This window comes from Tamandua tetradactyla, chromosome 14 (genome assembly GCF_023851605.1).
Source record: "Tamandua tetradactyla isolate mTamTet1 chromosome 14, mTamTet1.pri, whole genome shotgun sequence".
NCBI classification, from domain to species: Eukaryota; Metazoa; Chordata; class Mammalia; order Pilosa; family Myrmecophagidae; genus Tamandua; species Tamandua tetradactyla.
The window spans coordinates 23,143,799-23,161,924 of NC_135340.1; the positions used below are offsets into that span (position 1 = coordinate 23,143,799).

Sequence of the window (18,126 nt, forward strand, 5' to 3'; positions counted from 1 at the left end):
CGGACATACTCGAGTGACCACATGCCACAGGAGAAGTAAAAAGACCACTCTCAGTGCTGCTGCTTAATAGGGACGCTGGATGTGAATTCACGCTTTCCTGAAGTCTCAGTTCGCTCATCCCTACAATGGAGAGAATACTTGATAACAGATCCTTCTCGGGCTAGTGAAAGGTTTCATTTTTGGCGAACAGCGCTCGGTTTGCCCCCTAAAGCCTAACCTTTTCCTCCCACTAGGGCCGGAGAGCTGAGCTCTATCTTTTAGCCCAGAATGAGCATTTCCGTGCGAAAGGCGGGGTGGCTGGAGGGGACGGGGAAGCTCAGGGTTGCCGGGGCGGAAGACTCCATGGGCACAGGTTGGGTTGCAGCTTTGACGCGCAGCGCGGGGGGCCTTGGGCAGGAGGGCGCCGAGTATGCAGACGCGGCGCAAAGCCAGCTGAGCGCGCGGGCACGAGGGTGCGCTCGGTGCCGGGAGAGGGCTCGGCTTGACAACGTAGTGAAAAGGGCACCAGGGCGAAGATAGAAAAGCGGTAACAGGCACCTCGAGGGAGGCCGAGGCCCCGTGGGCGACAGCGCCGAGACAGGGGCAGCGACGCGCTGGGCTGCCCGGGGCCCCTGATTAGCTCCCCCGCGCCGCCGCGGGCCGCCCTAAGTCCCCGCAGCGCCCCAGCTGGCCGCTCGCGGGGTCGGCGCCGCGAGAGCCCAGTCGCTCCGCCCCCGCGCGGCTCGGCGGCCCGCCGCAGCTTCCCCGCCCGGCTCTCGCTCGACCCTCCTCCCTTCCCCCTCCCGTATCACGATGGACGCGGCCTCTCCGCGCCGCCGCCGGCAGCGTCGCGCGGGCCTCTGAGCTGTAGGGCCTGAGGAGCCGCGTGTCCGGGAAGGTGCCTGCGCTGGCTGCCGCCGCTCGGAGGGACCTCTCGCTTCCCTGTCACCAGGTCCCCGCGGAGGAAGGGGAGGGACGAGGCGCGGCTTTTCCTGTGCCGCCTGTCTGGGTCGACCTGCGCGGCCTGCGGCTTCCTGGGAACTCGAGGGCCGCGGCCGGGCCTGGCTCTGCCCGCGGCCTGCTTGGAGCCGGACCGGAACGGTCTGGGACGAGAAGTCTGGGTAAGAGCCCACGGAAAAGGGAGGCGGGAGCTCCTCCGGCCGTCCGAATGGCCGGGACGGGGGTCGAGATCCGGGGCGCTGGCCATAGATTGGGAGCGACCCCAGGGTTGGGTGAGGCCGGCGGGTCTGCTGCCGACTCCCCTGCTTGGCCTCTTTGTTCCCCTCCCCCCACCCTGTCCGCGGTGGGGCCCGGCTTACCCGGTCCGAGCTGGAGCCCAAGGAGGTCCCCCCCTTGCCCTTGAGAAGCTTTCGCCTCCCGGCCGCGGCGAGGAACGTCCCGCCGGGCCTCGGAGTTCCGGACGCCGCTCCAGGCAGGCCCGCCGCCCAGCCCGGCACGGCGGCCTCCTCTCAAGACCGAGGCTTGCGCCTTCTCCTCCAGAACTATCCAACCCCCACCCTCACCCCGACGGGTGGCTAACTTGCAAGGGTCTAGTCCGGGAAAGCTGAGCACGTACGGTAGCAGTGCCCCTCGGTGCAGAGCTCGGCCTGGCCCGGCGTGTGGGGTTGGCCCGCTGGTCGCCGCCGTTGGGTGCCCATCGGGACCTGCCGGTGGATTCACACACCTGCAGCTGGGGCTACGTGGGACCTAAGGCTGTTCTCCGGTCAGGGCGCTTACGAAGAGCTTCTCTAATGACTTGCTTGTTTGAGCTGTTTCTGTTTTCGTTGTTGTTGTTTTGTTTTGTTTTTACCAACTGTCCCATCCTGTGGGAATAGGAAAAAGAGAGCCCTGGGTTGGCCTGTATTCTGATCCCTAATGTGTAAACCCATTGCGTTTACTTTTAGCATTTCTTTTTAAAGTTTTAAGAACAGTTGTCAAGACTGCCAAAATTCCTAACCAAGTCTTTATTCATAGATAGATCTTGTATCTAATTATAGTTTCTATTTGGACATCTTTAGAATAGGGGCGAGTAAATTAAGAAGTCAGCTGATTTTGTAAAATTGGAGTTAATTTTCAAGGAGAAACTCACCTTGAAGAGGAGAATTGGGTCAAAGTGTTCAGAATCTCCTCAAAGTACTGTATCTAACCTTTATGTAAAGATCCGTTTTGGAAGGCGGAGGGGGAAGAAGTTTTCTGGAAAAGGAAAGAACCTTTAGTAGGTGTTCTTTGCCTTTTTGGCATAGACGCCAGCGATAACACTAGTGGGATCCGAAGCCTGTTTGACTGTCTTTGACCAAGGCAGCTCTGGTTTCTAGTTAAGCAGCAACCTAATCAGCTTATAACCTTTTGCAAAACTGGTTTTTATTTAGTATAGTGTGCTATCTGAACTTGAAACCTGAAGAATAAGGAAAGTTGAAACACTGCATAGCATTCTATCCAAACATAAATACTTACTAGTCTTTTCTAATTCCTAGGAGGACCCCACGAAAATTTGGTTCTAGCCGATGTAAAAGAGAATTTTTAAACCTGAGCAGATCAGTCCTGGACATTTAAAGGACTTTGCCTCTTTACTTTTTTTTTTTTTTTGATTTAAGCAAAGAGGCTTTTAAAAAACCATGGCAGATGTGGATCCGGATACATTGCTGGAATGGCTACAGATGGGACAGGGAGATGAAAGGGACATGCAACTAATAGCCCTTGAACAGCTATGCATGCTGCTTTTGATGTCTGACAACGTGGATCGTTGTTTTGAAACGTAAGTACATCCCTTCATCATCTTCCTTTGGGGTTATTGTATTGATGTGTTTTCAACCATTTGCTGACTTAAGTTTGTGTAGAAATTTCTCTAGTGAATTTTAAAAATGTTTTTTTAAAAGTTCCTGCAGGATTTTGCATTTACACTTTTCAGAGAAATAGAATTGGTAGGTGAAGTAACTCTAGTGAAGATAATTATGATGACACATGTCCATGTTTACTTGCTGAATGAATGGGAATTAGTAGAGGAACCTAATTTTAACCCATAGCTTGGTTGATTCATTTTCAAAATATGTTGTTAACTGGGGAAAATACAGATACTTTTGTTAAGAAAGCTATTTCTGCACCATGAAATTGACTTATAGAATAACATAGATAATAACCAACATATATTTAGAACTGCCCATTCCTTCTTAGTATTGAGGCATTTGACGTTTTACTTTTGTTAAGCAAACCATTGGTTTGTAGTTTTCACTTTAGAAGAAATAAACTGAATGTTTCCCATATAGCATACCTTTTGAAATAGCACAGACAGATTTTGGAGTTTGGAGAATCTAAATTTTATCCAGAGGTCATAATGTAAAATTTGTGCAAAAATGTAAGAGAATTCATTACTAGATAGGTTCTTTTTTTTTATTAGTAATTTAAAAAAAAATTGACAACAAACCAACAAAAGTATTCTTAATGTATGATCATTCCATTCTACATATATAATCAGTAATTCACAATATCATCACATGGTTATATTCATCATGATGATCATTTCTTAGAACATTTGCATCAATTCAGAAAAAGAAATAAAAAGACAACAGAAAGAGAAATAAAACAAAAACAAACAAAGAAAAGATTATACATACCATACCCCTTACCCCTCCCTTTCATTGATCACTAGCATTTCAAACTAAATTTATTTTAACATTTGTTCCCCCTATTATTTATTTTTATTCCATATGTTCTACTCATCTGTTGACAAGGTAGATAAAAGGAGCATCAGACACAAGGTTTTCACAATCACACAGTCACATTATGAAAGCTATATCATTATACAGTCATCATAAGAAACATGACTACTGGAACACAGCTCTACATTTTCAGGCAGTTCCCTCCAGCCTCTCCATTACATCTTGAATAACAAGATGATATCTACTTGATGCATAAGAATAACCTCCAGGATAACCTTTCAACTCTGTTTGGAATCTCTCAGCCATTGACACTTTGTCTCATTTCCCTCTTCCCCCTTTTGGTCAAGAAGGTTTTCTCAACCCCTTGATGCTGAGTCTCAGCTCATTCTAGGGTTTTTCTCAATCCCTTGATGCTGAGTCTCAGCTTATTCTAGGATTTCTGTCCCACATTGCCAGGAAGGTTCACACCCCTGGAGTCATGTACCACGTAGATAGGGGGAGGGTGATGAGTTTGCTTGTTGTGTTGGCTGAAGAGAGAGGCCACATCTGAGCAACAAAAGAGGTTCTCTTGGGGGTGATTCTTAGGCCTAAATTTTAAGTAGACTTGACCTATCCTTTGTGGGGTTAAGTTTCATATGAACAAACCCCAAGACTGGGGGCTCAGCCTATATCTTTGGTTGTCCACACTGCTTGTGAGAATATCGAGAATTCAACTTGGAGAAGTTGAATTTTCCCCTGTTCTCACCATTCCCCGAAGCAGACTTTGCAAATACTTTTCCACTCCCTGATCAAATCACTCTGGGACTCATCAGGGCATCACTCTGAACAAACCAACAAAATCTCATGTCCTACCCAAGGTTCCATGTACTCTTGGTGTTCAACCAAGCTATCTACATAAGTTATATTAGGAAATGTACTAGTCAAGATATAAATTTTGTACCAAATAAACATTTTTTGCTTTAGACTAGATAGGTTCTTAAAGCTATTTTTTATAGAACTCTTTCTATAAATACTTGCCCAGCCAGATTAATCCTTCTGCTGAGTGCTGAGTCCGTGTTTGGCTTATACTGTTTATTTTACATTTGTATTTACTATCTTCAATTTTAGTCATAAGTAATTGAAAACTAGGATATGCTAGCTTTAATGCCATTTTGAGGGAATTAGTTCAAAGCATTAGAGTGTTCATGTAAAATTTGCTATAATTTTCTTAGTTTCTTTGAGGTGGAAATAAAGGCTATATTGATTACTAAATTGATGTAGTATTTTTGTTTTTAAAATCTTGGTTTTAAATTCCACTAAAACAGTACTATTACAGTAAAAATCCTTATGAAAGTTTTTAACTGACAGTTAAAAACTGATATTTATTTCAACTAGTTTTTGTTCCTGATAGACGTTGAGTACATAGGAATAATTTAGACCCCCCCATTGACACTTACATTAGTAAAAGTTATAGAAAAATGAAGTAGATTTTTGAGTACTAATAGATTTCATTAAGGAGTCTTCATTAATCTGATAATTAATTTTGGTATTTTAAAAATTGTCACATTTGCCATTCAAATCTGCTATCATTTCATATCTTCTGTTAGTGCTAATATTCAGTAGAGGCATGTGTAATAACATTTTAGAAAACATTATCATATTAAAACATTTTAAAGGAAAGTGTTTAAATGTTAAAATTCATCCCTTATAACTCCTACTGTTCTAACATAACTAAATTTTCCATGTTTCCTTCCAGACTTTATTTGTGTGATGTATTTTAATATTACACAAATATTTAGAATAATTTATTTGTGTGATATCTAGTGTAATATAATTTTAAGAAGAAATTAAAGTTGTTAGATATGATTTACCAAGTGAGTATAGAAGAATATTTCGGATTGAAATGGTTAGCCCTCTTTCGTGTAGTGTACCAGAACTTTCAAAAAATAGACATTTGATTTAGATTTTTTGACAGTTTTGTTTTTAAACCCTAGTGTGCCTTCTTAATTCAACAGCCAGAGTTTCTTGTTCTCGTGAGGAAAAATTGTCTTGGTTCCTTCTTTAATCTGGAGATGCAGCATGGCATGTTGGAAAGAATGGGTTTTGGTGCCAGAAACCTAAGTTCAGATTATTGGTCCCTGCTGCATGTTATTTCGCCTCTGAGAACCTTACTTTCGTTCTCTGTACAATGGCAACAGTCACTTCAGTGAGTTTGCTTGTGATGAGAACTAAAGGAGAACATGTCTGTGAAAGCTATTTTGTGTAAAGTGGGCTCATTAATATTATTATTAAATATCCAAGATTGAATTTTATTTTGAGATTTTATTTCATGAAAGAGTGATTGATTTTTGGAAGGTCTTTTTAGGTTCTTTGAAAGTCAACAAATAAGGCAGGTGAAAACCTATTTAGAAAATTAGCTAGAAATCTCCCTTAGTAGATTAGTTGCATAAGATAGTAGCAACTAGTCCTGTTATATTGAATAAAACAAATATATATATATATATAGAGAGAGAGAGAGAGAACTTGTGGGTTTATAAAACAATCATGCATAAAATGTAGGATTCCTATATACTGCCTCTACCACCAACAGCTTGCATTGGTGAGGAACATTTGTTACAATTGATGATAATATGTTTTTATAGTTCTGTTAATTAAAGACCATGGTTTGACTTAGGGTTCCTGTTTATATAATGTAGTTCCTGGATTTTTTAAAAAAGTTTTATTCTGTTAACATGTATGCAATCTCATGTTCCCCGTTTTGATCATATTCAGATATACATTTCAGTGCTGTTAATTGCATTCACAGTGCTACCTTCACCACCACCCATTACCTGAACATTTCCATCATTCTGAATAGAAAACCCTGTACATTTTAAGCCTTAACTTCCCATTCTCTATTCCTATCCTGGTATCTTATATTCTAGATTCTGACTCTTGAGTTTGCTTATTACAGTTGTTTCAGATCAGTGAGATCATACATTTTGGCTTTTTGCATTTAATATAACATCTTCAGTGTTGATCCATGTTGTCACATGTATCAGGACCTCATTCCTTTTTATGACTGAATGATATTCTGTGGTATGTTTATACTACATTTATCAGTCCATCAGTTGATAGACACTTGTGTTGCTTCCATATTTTGGCAATTGTGAATAATGCAGCATGAACATCAGTATGCAAATATAGATACTTTCTGCCTGAATGGGATGGTAGAAATAGTGGCTTTAGAATGAGATATACTTAAGTTATCAAGTATCTACCCTTTACCTCTGAATCTTTGTGATTGTTTTTCAAGCTTGTTTCCATATCCTTGCAGGGTTAATGTGGAGATTAAATGAGGTAGTATGGGTGAAATGTCTAGCACAGTGCTTTTCACGTGATAGAGAGTCATTACATGTTTCTGTTCTTTCAACTTAGTACATATTGCATGTAGTTCAGCATTTTTGGTACTAGTTTTGACTACCTTTTTTGAGTTAAAGAAGATACATTTTCTGTGAACCTGGGATGCTCCTTGTTTATGCCTGAACTTAACAAAATAATGCTTTAGAAAGTATGGAATGGACTCAAAGTTAGTTTTGTTTGTGATTAAGCTCTAAAATTTAATATAAATTATCAGCTAGTGAGCATTTTTGCATTCACTTCAAAAAAAGTGATCATTGTTTTAATGTTATAGGTATATAATTTCTGGGCATTAATAGATCTTGCTACTAAATCTTAAGGTAATGTATTTTAAAAGGCATAACTTCTAGGAGAAATCCCAGAAGATCTCCCCAGAATATTTAGAAAATGTAGTATTAGGGATAGTGCTTTTAGATACTGGCAGGCTCTGTTAAAAACAAAAAACAAGCGAACAAAAAAAACTATTTAATTTTGAAGGCACAAAGGAATAAAAAGTAAGCTTCGTTCCTGTCTCCTGGCTACTCAGTTCCCATCCCCTTTATTGTAACATAGGGAGGGTGGAGATGTTACATGCAGATATTTTAGGAATGAAGGTAAGAAGTTGAACGGATTTTTCTGTGATGACTTGTATTTGCTCCCTGAGGTAAAAAATTAAAGAGGATGACAAAAGAACTTATTTAACAGCACAGAATCATATATTTGAATGTGGCTAAAAGAGGAAACTTCAGGTTGTATAGATGTTATCAGAATAAAATTTAAAAGCATAGGACTGTGCAACACAGTGAACTCAAATGTGAAATATGTACTATAGTTAATAGTACAGTTACGATCATATTCTTTCATCAGTTGTAACAATTTACCACAAACGCAAGGTGTTAATGATGAATGTGGGAATCTACAACTTCTCTAATTAAAAAAAAATTACAATAAAGAATGTTAGTAGCATCTGGGATTGGGGTGGGAAATGAATATGTTTATATGGTGTTAGTAGCTTCATAACTACCTTTAAGCTAACTGTAACCAGGGTTATAGTCTTAGGATACTGATTTGATCATATCGCTCCCCTTTTCAAAATCTTTTGGGCTTTTTACCTAATGGATAAAATCTAAATGCCTTCAAATACCACTCTAGCCTCATGACATACATACTACTACTACTACTTTATTTTATTTTGCATCCTCTACTAGATTATGAACTGATACATTATTTTCACATTGCCAAGTGTAGTGCCTGGCACACAAAAGCTAATTTCCAGATATTTTGGACCCATTTTCCATTTATGCCTAAAATGCCCATAGAAAGAATTTCTGGAGTAGTGCAAGTGGGTGGAGGGAGTGGTATGTTAGAGGAAGAATAGTTTATTCTACTCTGTAGTAGAAACAGTAATAACGTCTAAATGTACTTTCCCTTCCCCCTTGTGTTAATGCCCTTGTGTTTTCCATGTTGACCCCTGTTTTCTTCTATCCCCTGCCAGAGAAATAGAGAAGTGAAGTACTTTTGTTGTATCAGTCTTACCAGCTGATCCTTTCCCGAATAGGGAATGTTCATTTATATATTAAATACATATAATCCTGAAAAGTTGACAAGTGAATTTCTATAAATAGACTGCAACTGTGTATGTGCTTCACATCAGTGAACATCAGAGAGAAGTGTTGGAAGAGGAGAAGTATTTTCTGTCAGTGTTCTTGGGACTTCAGGGTGTCCATAGATGAGCTTCAAGTAGTTTTCATAAAATCAAAAAATATGAAAGTTAAAAACAACACTATTCTTGTTTCAATGGGAAAAGTACAATGAAAATTTCCAAAGGTAGGTTAAAAAATTTTTTTTTGTTAGGAAGATTGTAGGTTATAAAAAACATGACTTATAAAGTACAGGGTTACCATATATTGCTGTATTCCCTTGTATTACCATATTATTTGCATGTTACATTAGTGTAGTACATTTGCTGCAGTTGATTTATGAACATTTTACTAATTGTACTATTAACTATATAGTCCATGGTTTATGCTAGGGTTCACTGTGTTGCATAGTCCCTGGGTAGTTTCTTTTAAATTTTTATTCTAATACCATCTATGTAACCTAAAATTTCCCCATTTTAACCACTTTCAAATATATATTTCAGAGCTGTTAATTATGTTCCCAATGTTGTGCTACCCTCAACCACCATCCGTTACCAAAAGTTTTCCATCATCCCAAATAGAAACTATACAATTTAAGGATTGATTACCTATTCCCTACCCCCACCCCTGCCGCTGATAAACTGCAATCTAGTTTCTGACTCTGAATAATTTGTTTATTCTAATTATTTCACGTCAGTGAGCTCATACAATTTTATCCTTTTGTGTCTGGCGTATTTCACTCAACGTGTTGTCTTCAGTATTCACCCACGTTATTGCATGTATCAAACAATGTCATTCCTTTTTAGGGCTGAATATTACTTCACTGTTTGTATTACCATATTTTGTTTATCTGTTCTTTGGTTGATGGACTTGGTTGTTTCCAGTCAACCAAGATTTGACAATTGTAAATAATGATATGAACATCATTGTACAAATATCTGTTTGAATTCTTGTTTTCAGTTCATTTGGGTATGTATCTAGAAGTGGGATTGCTGAGTCATATAGTAGATTTATATTAATTTTCTGAGGAACTGCTAAACTGTTATCCGTATAGGCTGCATAATTTTTTTTTTTCGTATCAACAGTGAATCAGTGTTCTTGTTTCTTCATCTCCTCTCCAACACTTCTTATTCTGTTTGTTTTTTCAACAGTAGCCATTCTTATGAGTGTAAGATGACATCTCATTTTGGTTTAGTTTGTATTTCCTAAGGGCTGAGTATCTTTTCATGTGCTTATTGGCCATTTGTATATCTTTGGGGAAATGTCTGTTCAAGCCCTGTGTCTGTTTTTTAATTGGGTTATATGTCTTTTTTTGGGTTGAGTTGTAGGGTTTCATTATATATTCTGGATGTTAACTCTTACTGTTTATGTGGATTCCAAATATTTTCTCCCATTTATTTCAGTTATTGTTGGCTTCAACTCCAGTAGTTCTGTTTGGTTCCTTTCTAAAATTTCAGTTTCTTTATTGAGATTCTCATTTTGTTCATTCATTGTTTTCTTGATATCCTTTAATGCTTCCTCTTATTTTCTTTCATCTGCATGAACATGCTGCTGATAATTTTTTTAAAAAGTCTTTCTTATGTCACATACCATTATTTTCTGTTCTTTGCTTGTCTTTTGTTGTACACTCTATATTTTAATATTTAAAAATGTTAACTCTGGGAATTAGTACCCCAGCTGTCTGCTTCTTGAGCTTATATGCAGGTAGTGATATGACATATTTTCAGGAGCTAGAAAAACCAAACGCACCAATGCAAAAGCACCTTTTACAGTTTGCAAATTGGCTTTGCATTGGCTAGTGTGCTTTCCTTTAATGTTCAGTCCTCCTATCAACAATTTAATTGTTTTAAAATTTTTTGTTACAGATGAATACATCAGTGTTTTTTGGGATGGCTGTAATTATTCTATGCATTATACTTAACTTTTTCTTAAATTTATTTAATTTGCTTATTGTAAACAACCTTTTGTTGTTGTGAGTTTTGCAAATGGATAGATTTATGTAACCACCACCACAATTGAAATACAGAAGAGTTCCATGCCCTCAAAAATTCCCAAGTGCTGTCCCTTTTGAAGTCATACATTTCCCCCACCCCAACTTATAACAACCAGGTCTGTTCACTGTCTTTAGAAATTTGACTTTTTCAGAACGTCCTATAAATGAATCATACATACAGTATGTAGCCTTTTGATTCTGGCTTCTTTCACCTAATATATTTCATTTGAGATTCATCTATACTACTGTATGTAGCAATAGTCCCTTCCCATTATTTACTGCGTAGTATTTCATTGTATGGATGTACTACAGTTGATTTATCCATTCTCCTCTTGAAGGATATGTGGGTTGTTTCCAGGTTTTGGTGATTATGGCTAAATTTGTTATAAACATTGACTTATAGATTTTTGTGTACTTGAGTTTTCACTTCTGAAATTCTTAGGGATAAATCTGAGAAGATGTGAACTTTGACAAACTGACTTTAAAATCATGCGAAAAGGAAAAGTACCTAGACTAGCCAAAAACTTTGATAAAGACCAAAGTTGGAAAACTAATACTACTGTATTTCAATACTTGTTATACAACTATAGTAATCAAGACCATGTGGTATTGATATGAGACAAATAGATTGAGACAACAGAATAGAGAGTCCAGAAGTAGACTCACATATGTGGACAAATAATTTTGACACAGAAACAAAAGTGCAGTGCAAAGATAGTCTTTTCAACAAATCGTGCTGGGAAAGTTGGATATTCCTATGCAAAAAAAGTATGTAACTTTCATCTATACTTCACACCATATATAGAAATAAACTCAAAATGAAATATAGGTGTTAATGTATAACCTAAAAACCTTTGTGACCTTAGGTGCAGCAAAGGTTTCTGAAATAAAACAGCAAAATCCTGATATGTAAGAACAAATTGTTCTTACATTAAAGGCTTTTAGTACTAGTTTACTTTCTATAAAGATGTGGAACCATTCAGGTTTTTATGCATTTCTTCTTGAGAGGTTGTTAATAGTATGTTTTCCAAGTTAATGGCCTATTTAATCTAAATTAAAATTTATGAACATGGAGTTGTTTGTGGTATTCTCTTATTATTTTTATGTCTGTAGGGTATGTAATGATCCTTCTTTCTATCTTGATACTGGTCATTTTTGACTCATAAAAATTTGAGCATTCTGGTTACAGATTTATCAATTTTATTAGTCTTTTAAAATAATTAGTTATTGGGGCGGGACACAGTGGCTCAGCAGGCAGAATTCTCACCTGCCATGCAGGAGATCCGGGTTTGATTCCCAGTGCCTACCTGTGCAAAAAAAAAAGTAGTTATTGGTTTCATTCCCTGTTCTCTCTTTTTCTGTTTTAAGTTCCAGTGATTTCTGCTTTCTTTTAAAATTTCCTTCTGCTTCGTATTTGGGTTAAATTTGCTTCTTTCTTAGTTTCTTAATATAGAAATAGGTTATTGATTTACCCATGGGTTATTTAGAAGTATGTTGTTTAATTTCTAAATATTTGGGGATTTTCTAGATATTTTTCAGTTAATTGATTTCTAGTTTAATTCTATCTTGGACAGAGAGCATACTTTATATTACTTCAGGGTTTTAAGTTTGTTAAGGTTTGTTTTTGATGAATGGTCCCCATGCAATTGAGAAGAATGTGCTTTTATTGGGGGAATGCTTTGCAAGTGTCAGTTGGAAAAAGTTGACAGAGTTGTTGATGTCTTCTATATTCTTGCTGATTTTCTTTTTTTGTATGCAGTGTGGTAGGAGACACATATTCTTTTTCCATGTGACTGTCCTGTTACTACAGCACCATTTATTGAATTCTTTTTTTTTTTGGTGGGGGGTTGGAATACAGTCTGGGAATCAAACCCAGGTCTTCCGCATGGCTGGCAAGAATTCTACCACTGAACTACCCTTGCATCCCCTCTTGTTGATTTTCTGTCTACTTGTTCTGTAAGAGAAGAATCTTTTTTTTTTTTTTAATATTTTTATTGATAAAACAACATACAAACACAAGCATTCTTAACAATCAGACATTCCATACATGGTGCACAATCAGTGGCTCACAGTATCATCACATAGTTGGATATTCATCACCATGATCATTTTTTAGAACATTTATGTCACTCCAGTAAAAGAAATAAAAAATTTATACATCCCATAATCCTTACCCCTCCCTCTCATTGACCACCAGTATTTCAAACTACCCAATTTTTACCCTTTATCTCCCCCTTTTAAATGTTTATTTATTTATCTATTTAATATTTTTGTTGATAAATCTTTGTATACACATACAGTCCTTACATGGTGTACAGTCAGTGGCTCACAGTATCATCACACAGTTGTGTATTCATCACCATGATCATTTTTAGAACATTTGTGTCACTCCAGAAAAAGAAATAAAAAGAAAAAGGGGAAAACCCATACATCCCATACCCCCCTTACCCCTTACCCCTCCCTCTCACTGACCACTAGTATTTCAGTCTACCCAATTTATTTTACCCCTTATCACTCCTATTATTTATGTGTTTTTATCCATATTTTTTTACTCATCTCTCTATAACCTGGATAAAAGCATCAGACACAAGGTTTTCATAGTCACACAGTCACATATAAAAGCTATATCGTTATACAGTCATCTTCAAGAATCAAGGCAAGCATGACATCCAGGGTGGATGTCATGGGATGCCTCCCTGGTGGCATGGGAGATGACTCCCAAGGATGAGTCTGACCCTGACACCATGGGATCAACAATTCCATCCTGATCAAAAGGGTGTAATTAAAAAGTATCGGTGGCTGAGAGAGTCCAAATATAGTCGAGGCTCTTTGGAGGTCACTCTTATGCAAGCTTCAGTTAGATATTGCTACCTATCATAGCTTACTAAACCCCAGCTGAAACCATTCCAGCCAATCCTAAAGAACACCTAGGGCAATATGTTAGATTCTTCAAAGGTTCCATGCACTAGGACAACTTTCCAGAAACCTGCAACCTCCAGATGGATCCCTGGACCAGAAAAGTCCTGAAACCTAGAAGGCCAGCCTCTCTAGAACATCAGCTAGTTCCATCTTCCTACCCCATGTTATTGACAGCCCTTTCCAACATGAAAAAGTTAGAATAGCCATAGCCCAAATACCCCTAAAGAGTGGGAGAAAAATCAAAGGTAATGTGGAGTATCTGAAAAGATAGGATTAACAAATGAATATGATGGCTGAATCATTAAATTGATGTTTCCTTTAGTCTCCAGTATCTTAGAGCAGCTAGAATTAAAAACCTAAAATTGTAGAATTGTAAGCACACCATACCAAACTCTGAAATCTGTTCTCCAGCTAATTGTAGTGCTGTGCTTTGAAATTTATTGCTTTTTACTATATATGTTACTTTTCTCTCTCTCTCTCTCTCTCTCTCTCTCTCTCTCTCTCTCTCTCTCTCTCTCTCTCTCACTCTCACACACACACACACACACACACACAACATCAGTTGTGATGTTAAAAAATATTTATTCATTCTAACCTCTTATATTCTGGAGCAGCTAGAAGGAAAAATCTGAGATGATGATATGGAAGCCCATGACACACTCTGGGATCTGTTCTGTAACAACTTGTTGAAGAGTGCTTTAAAAGCTCTTGTTTTTTTCTTTCTTTGCTTTGTATATATGTTATATCATACAATAAAAAAAGTTAAAAAAAAAAAGAATCAAGGCTAAACTGGAGCACAGCTCAACAGTTTCAGGTACTTCCCTCTTGCCACTCCAATATACAGTAAACTAAAAAGGACTATCTGTATAATGCATAAGAATAACCTTTCTGTTTGAAATCTCTCAGCCACTGTAATTTTATTTTGTCTTATTTCTCTGTTTCCCCCTTTGGTCAGGAAGGAGATTTTCTTAAAATTTCAATTTAATCCTAATACTTTAAACTTTTCAGCTTGATATACTGAGGAATCATGAAATATGGAGATTATAGGTATTATGGAATGAAAAGCAATGTTGTCTAGTAAACATTCAAACACAGTATTGAGCACAATGTTATATTACAGCTCTTTATTATCTTATTATTTTATTAATATTTCAGTATTAAGAATTTCATATTCCCAGGCCTAATATGATTTTTTTTCATTGCAGATGTCCTCCTCGTACTTTCTTACCAGCCCTCTGCAAAATTTTTCTTGATGAGAGTGCTCCAGACAATGTCTTAGAGGTGACAGCTCGTGCCATAACTTACTACCTGGATGTATCTGCAGAATGCACTCGAAGGATTGTTGGGGTAGATGGAGCTATAAAGGCACTTTGTAATCGTTTGGTTGTAGTTGAACTTAACAACAGAACTAGCAGAGACTTAGCTGAACAATGTGTAAAGGTAAGTCTTTATTATTTATTGACATGTTTGCACATCACTTAGAGAATAACAAATATGTTTTGCTAAAAAATTAATTCTTTTCTTTATCAGTCCTACTTGATTAAGAGTGGTTGAGAACAATGGAAATCAGTGGTGGCACCAAAAGAGATCCCATAGAGTTTGGAAATAACAGCTTCATCTTTCAAGGAAAACTCTAGGTCACTGTGTGCTCTCCTGTACTACTTCATTTTTCTGCTATTCCTGATGGCCACTAACACTTTGCAATGGGTTATCCTTGTTCTTGTCCAAAATGGTTGTGTATGAAAATAGTAACAACGAGCACTGACCACCAGTGCTAGGCTTTATTCTAATCACTTAAAATGTATTGCTCATTTAATCTTTATGAAAACTCTGTGAGGCTGGCGCAGTAAATGTCACCTTTGTCTTACAAATGAAAAAGATTCAGGCATAAATAGAAAGCAGAGTCAAGATTTTGAACTTGAGGAGAAATGGAAACACTTGTTCTTGGGAATGTAAAATAGTGCAGGTGCCATGGAAGACAATTGTGTGGTTCCTCAGGAAGTTAGATATAGAATTACCATATGACCTGGCAGTGTCACTTCTAGGTATACATCCAAAATAGTTGAAAGCAGGGACTCAAACAGATACTTAACATGATGTTTATAGCAACATAATTCGCAGCTGTCAGAAGGTGGAGGCATCCAAATATCTATCAGTAGGTGAATAAATAAACAAATATGGTATATACATACAATGGAATATTATTCATCACAGAAAAGAAATGAAGTTCTGATACATGCAACAGCATGGATGAACCCTGAAGACATCATTTTGAGTGAAATGAGCCAAACACAAAACACAGAAGAACAAAAATTGTATGAGCTCACTAATATTAAATAATCAGTATATGCAAATTCAGAGTCAGAAACTATAATAGTTTACCAGGAGTTGGGGAAAGGAATGGGGAGTTAATGCTAAATTATACAGCATTCCTGTTTGGGATGATGGAAATATTTTGGTAATGGATATGGTGATGGTAGCATAATATGAACATAATTAACAGTACTGAATTATATATTTGAATGTGGTTAAAAGGGCACATTTTAGGTTGTTATATATATATATATATATAAGTGGAATAAAAATGTAAAAAATATATATATATCCATAGGACTGTACAACACAAACTGAACCTAGAGTAAACCATGGAACTATGGTTAGTAGTACAATTATAAAAATGTTAGTCCTTCAGTTGCAAGAATTATACAACACTAATGTAATATGTTAATATTAGGGTAGTATATGGGTACTCTATTTTATGTGTGATTTTTCTGGAAATTTAGAACTTTTCTAATAAAAAAATTAAAGAGTAAAAGGTTTCTACTGCAATAATACCTCAAAATGACACTGTAATTACATGGAATCTTGAATAGGGCATGAAATCTTGTTGGTTTATTCAGGTTAGTGTGGTGCCCTGATATATCCCAGAGTAATTTGGACAGAGAATAAAAAAGTCTTTGAAAAATTACCTTGGGGGACTGGGGAGATCCCTTGAGGGTCTGGGAAGAAAAGAGGAAATATTCAACTTTCCCATCTGGGAAATTCCTGACAGCCTTTCTTTCAAGCAGTGGGGACAACCAATTCAATTGAATACTCAATCTTGGGGCCTGCCCCCATGAAGCTTATTCCTGCATAATAGAAGCCAAACCTACTGATAATTTTGCTTTAGAGTTACCTGCAGAGAACCTTTTTTGTTGCTCAGATATGGCCTCTCTCTCTAAGCCAACTTGGCAGGTGAATTCACTACCCTCCCCTGTATGTGGGACGTGACTTCCAGGGTGTAAATCTCCCTGGCAATGTGGGACCTGTCTCCCAAGGATAAGCCTAGACGTGGCATCATGGGAATGAGAAAGTCCTGTTGACCAAAAGGGGAAAGAGGAAAGTGAGACAAAATAGTCTTGGTGGCTAAGAGATTTCAAACAGAGTCAAGAAGTTATCCTAGAGGTTATTCTTATGCATTATATAGATACTCCTTTTTGGTTTATGGTGTGTTAGAGTGGCTAGAGGAAAGAACCTGAAACTGTTGGACTATGTTCCATGACCTTGATTCTTTTTTTTTTTTTTACTTGCATTATATTTTTTTAGTTTAATTAATTTTTTATGGTACATAACCACATACAAATGCAAACATTTTTATTGTATGATCATGCTGTTCTTGATCATATATAATCAACTCACACTATCATCACATAGTTGTGTGCTTATCATCATGATCATTTCCTAGAACATTGCATCAATTCAGAAAAAGAAATAAAAAGAAAACAGAAAAAAATTCATACATACCATACCCCTTAACCCTCCCTTTCACTGATCACCAGCATTTCAATCTACTATATTTATTTTAACATTTGTTCCCCCTATTATATATTTATTTTTAATCCATATGTTTTACTCGTCTGTTGATAAGGTAGACAAAAGGAGCATCAGACCCAAGGCTTTCACAACCGCAGAGTCACGCTGCTAAAACTATATCATCATACAGTTATCTTCAGGAAACATGGCCCCTGGAGCACAGCTCCACATTTTCAGACAGTTCCCTCCAGCCTCTCCATTGCACCTTGACTAAACAGGTGATATCTCTTTAATGTATAAGAATAACCTTCAGGCTAACCTCTTGACTCTGGAATCTCTCAGCCATTGACACTTTATTTTATCTCATTTCTCTCTTCCCCCTTTTGGTCGAGAAGATTTTCTCAATCCCTTGGTGCTGAGTCCTGGCTCATTCTAGGGTTTCTGTCCCATGTTGCCAGGAAGGTCCACACCTCTGGGAGTTATGTCCCACGTAGAGAGGGGGAGAACAGTGAGTTTGCTTGTCATGTTGGCTGAGAGAGAGAGAGGCCACATCTGAGCAACAGAAGAGGTTCTCTTGGGGGTGACTCTTAGGCCTAATTTTAAGTAGGCTTAGCCTATCCTTTGCGGGTTTAAGTTTCATATGAACAAACCCCAAGCTTGGAGGCTTGAGCTATTGCTTCGGCTGTCCCCACTGCCTGTGAGAACATCAAGAATTCTCCACTTGAGGAAGTTGAATTTTCCCCCTTTCTCATCATTCCCCCAAGGAAACTGCGAATACTTCCCTATTTAG

General features: G+C 37.9%; 1 protein-coding gene across 12 annotated transcripts in view; it reads left to right on the forward strand.

The window, feature by feature from the left end:
• Positions 1–770: 770 nt before the first annotated feature.
• The window catches only part of HECTD1 (HECT domain E3 ubiquitin protein ligase 1), a 108,364-nt gene continuing 91,008 nt past the window's right edge, over positions 771–18,126 (forward strand). For 7 of the 12 annotated variants that reach the window (XM_077127006.1, XM_077127008.1, XM_077127009.1 and 4 more), the window contains exons 1-3: positions 772–1,100; positions 2,454–2,734; positions 14,750–14,984. In XM_077127006.1, the coding sequence (XP_076983121.1) occupies positions 2,595–2,734; positions 14,750–14,984 (375 nt within the window). In that variant the 5' untranslated portion in view covers positions 772–1,100; positions 2,454–2,594. Of the gene's footprint in view, positions 1,101–2,453; positions 2,735–14,749; positions 14,985–18,126 lie in introns of all 12 variants that reach the window. The other 5 variants (XM_077127011.1, XM_077127012.1, XM_077127014.1 and 2 more) reach the window with 2 other exon arrangements.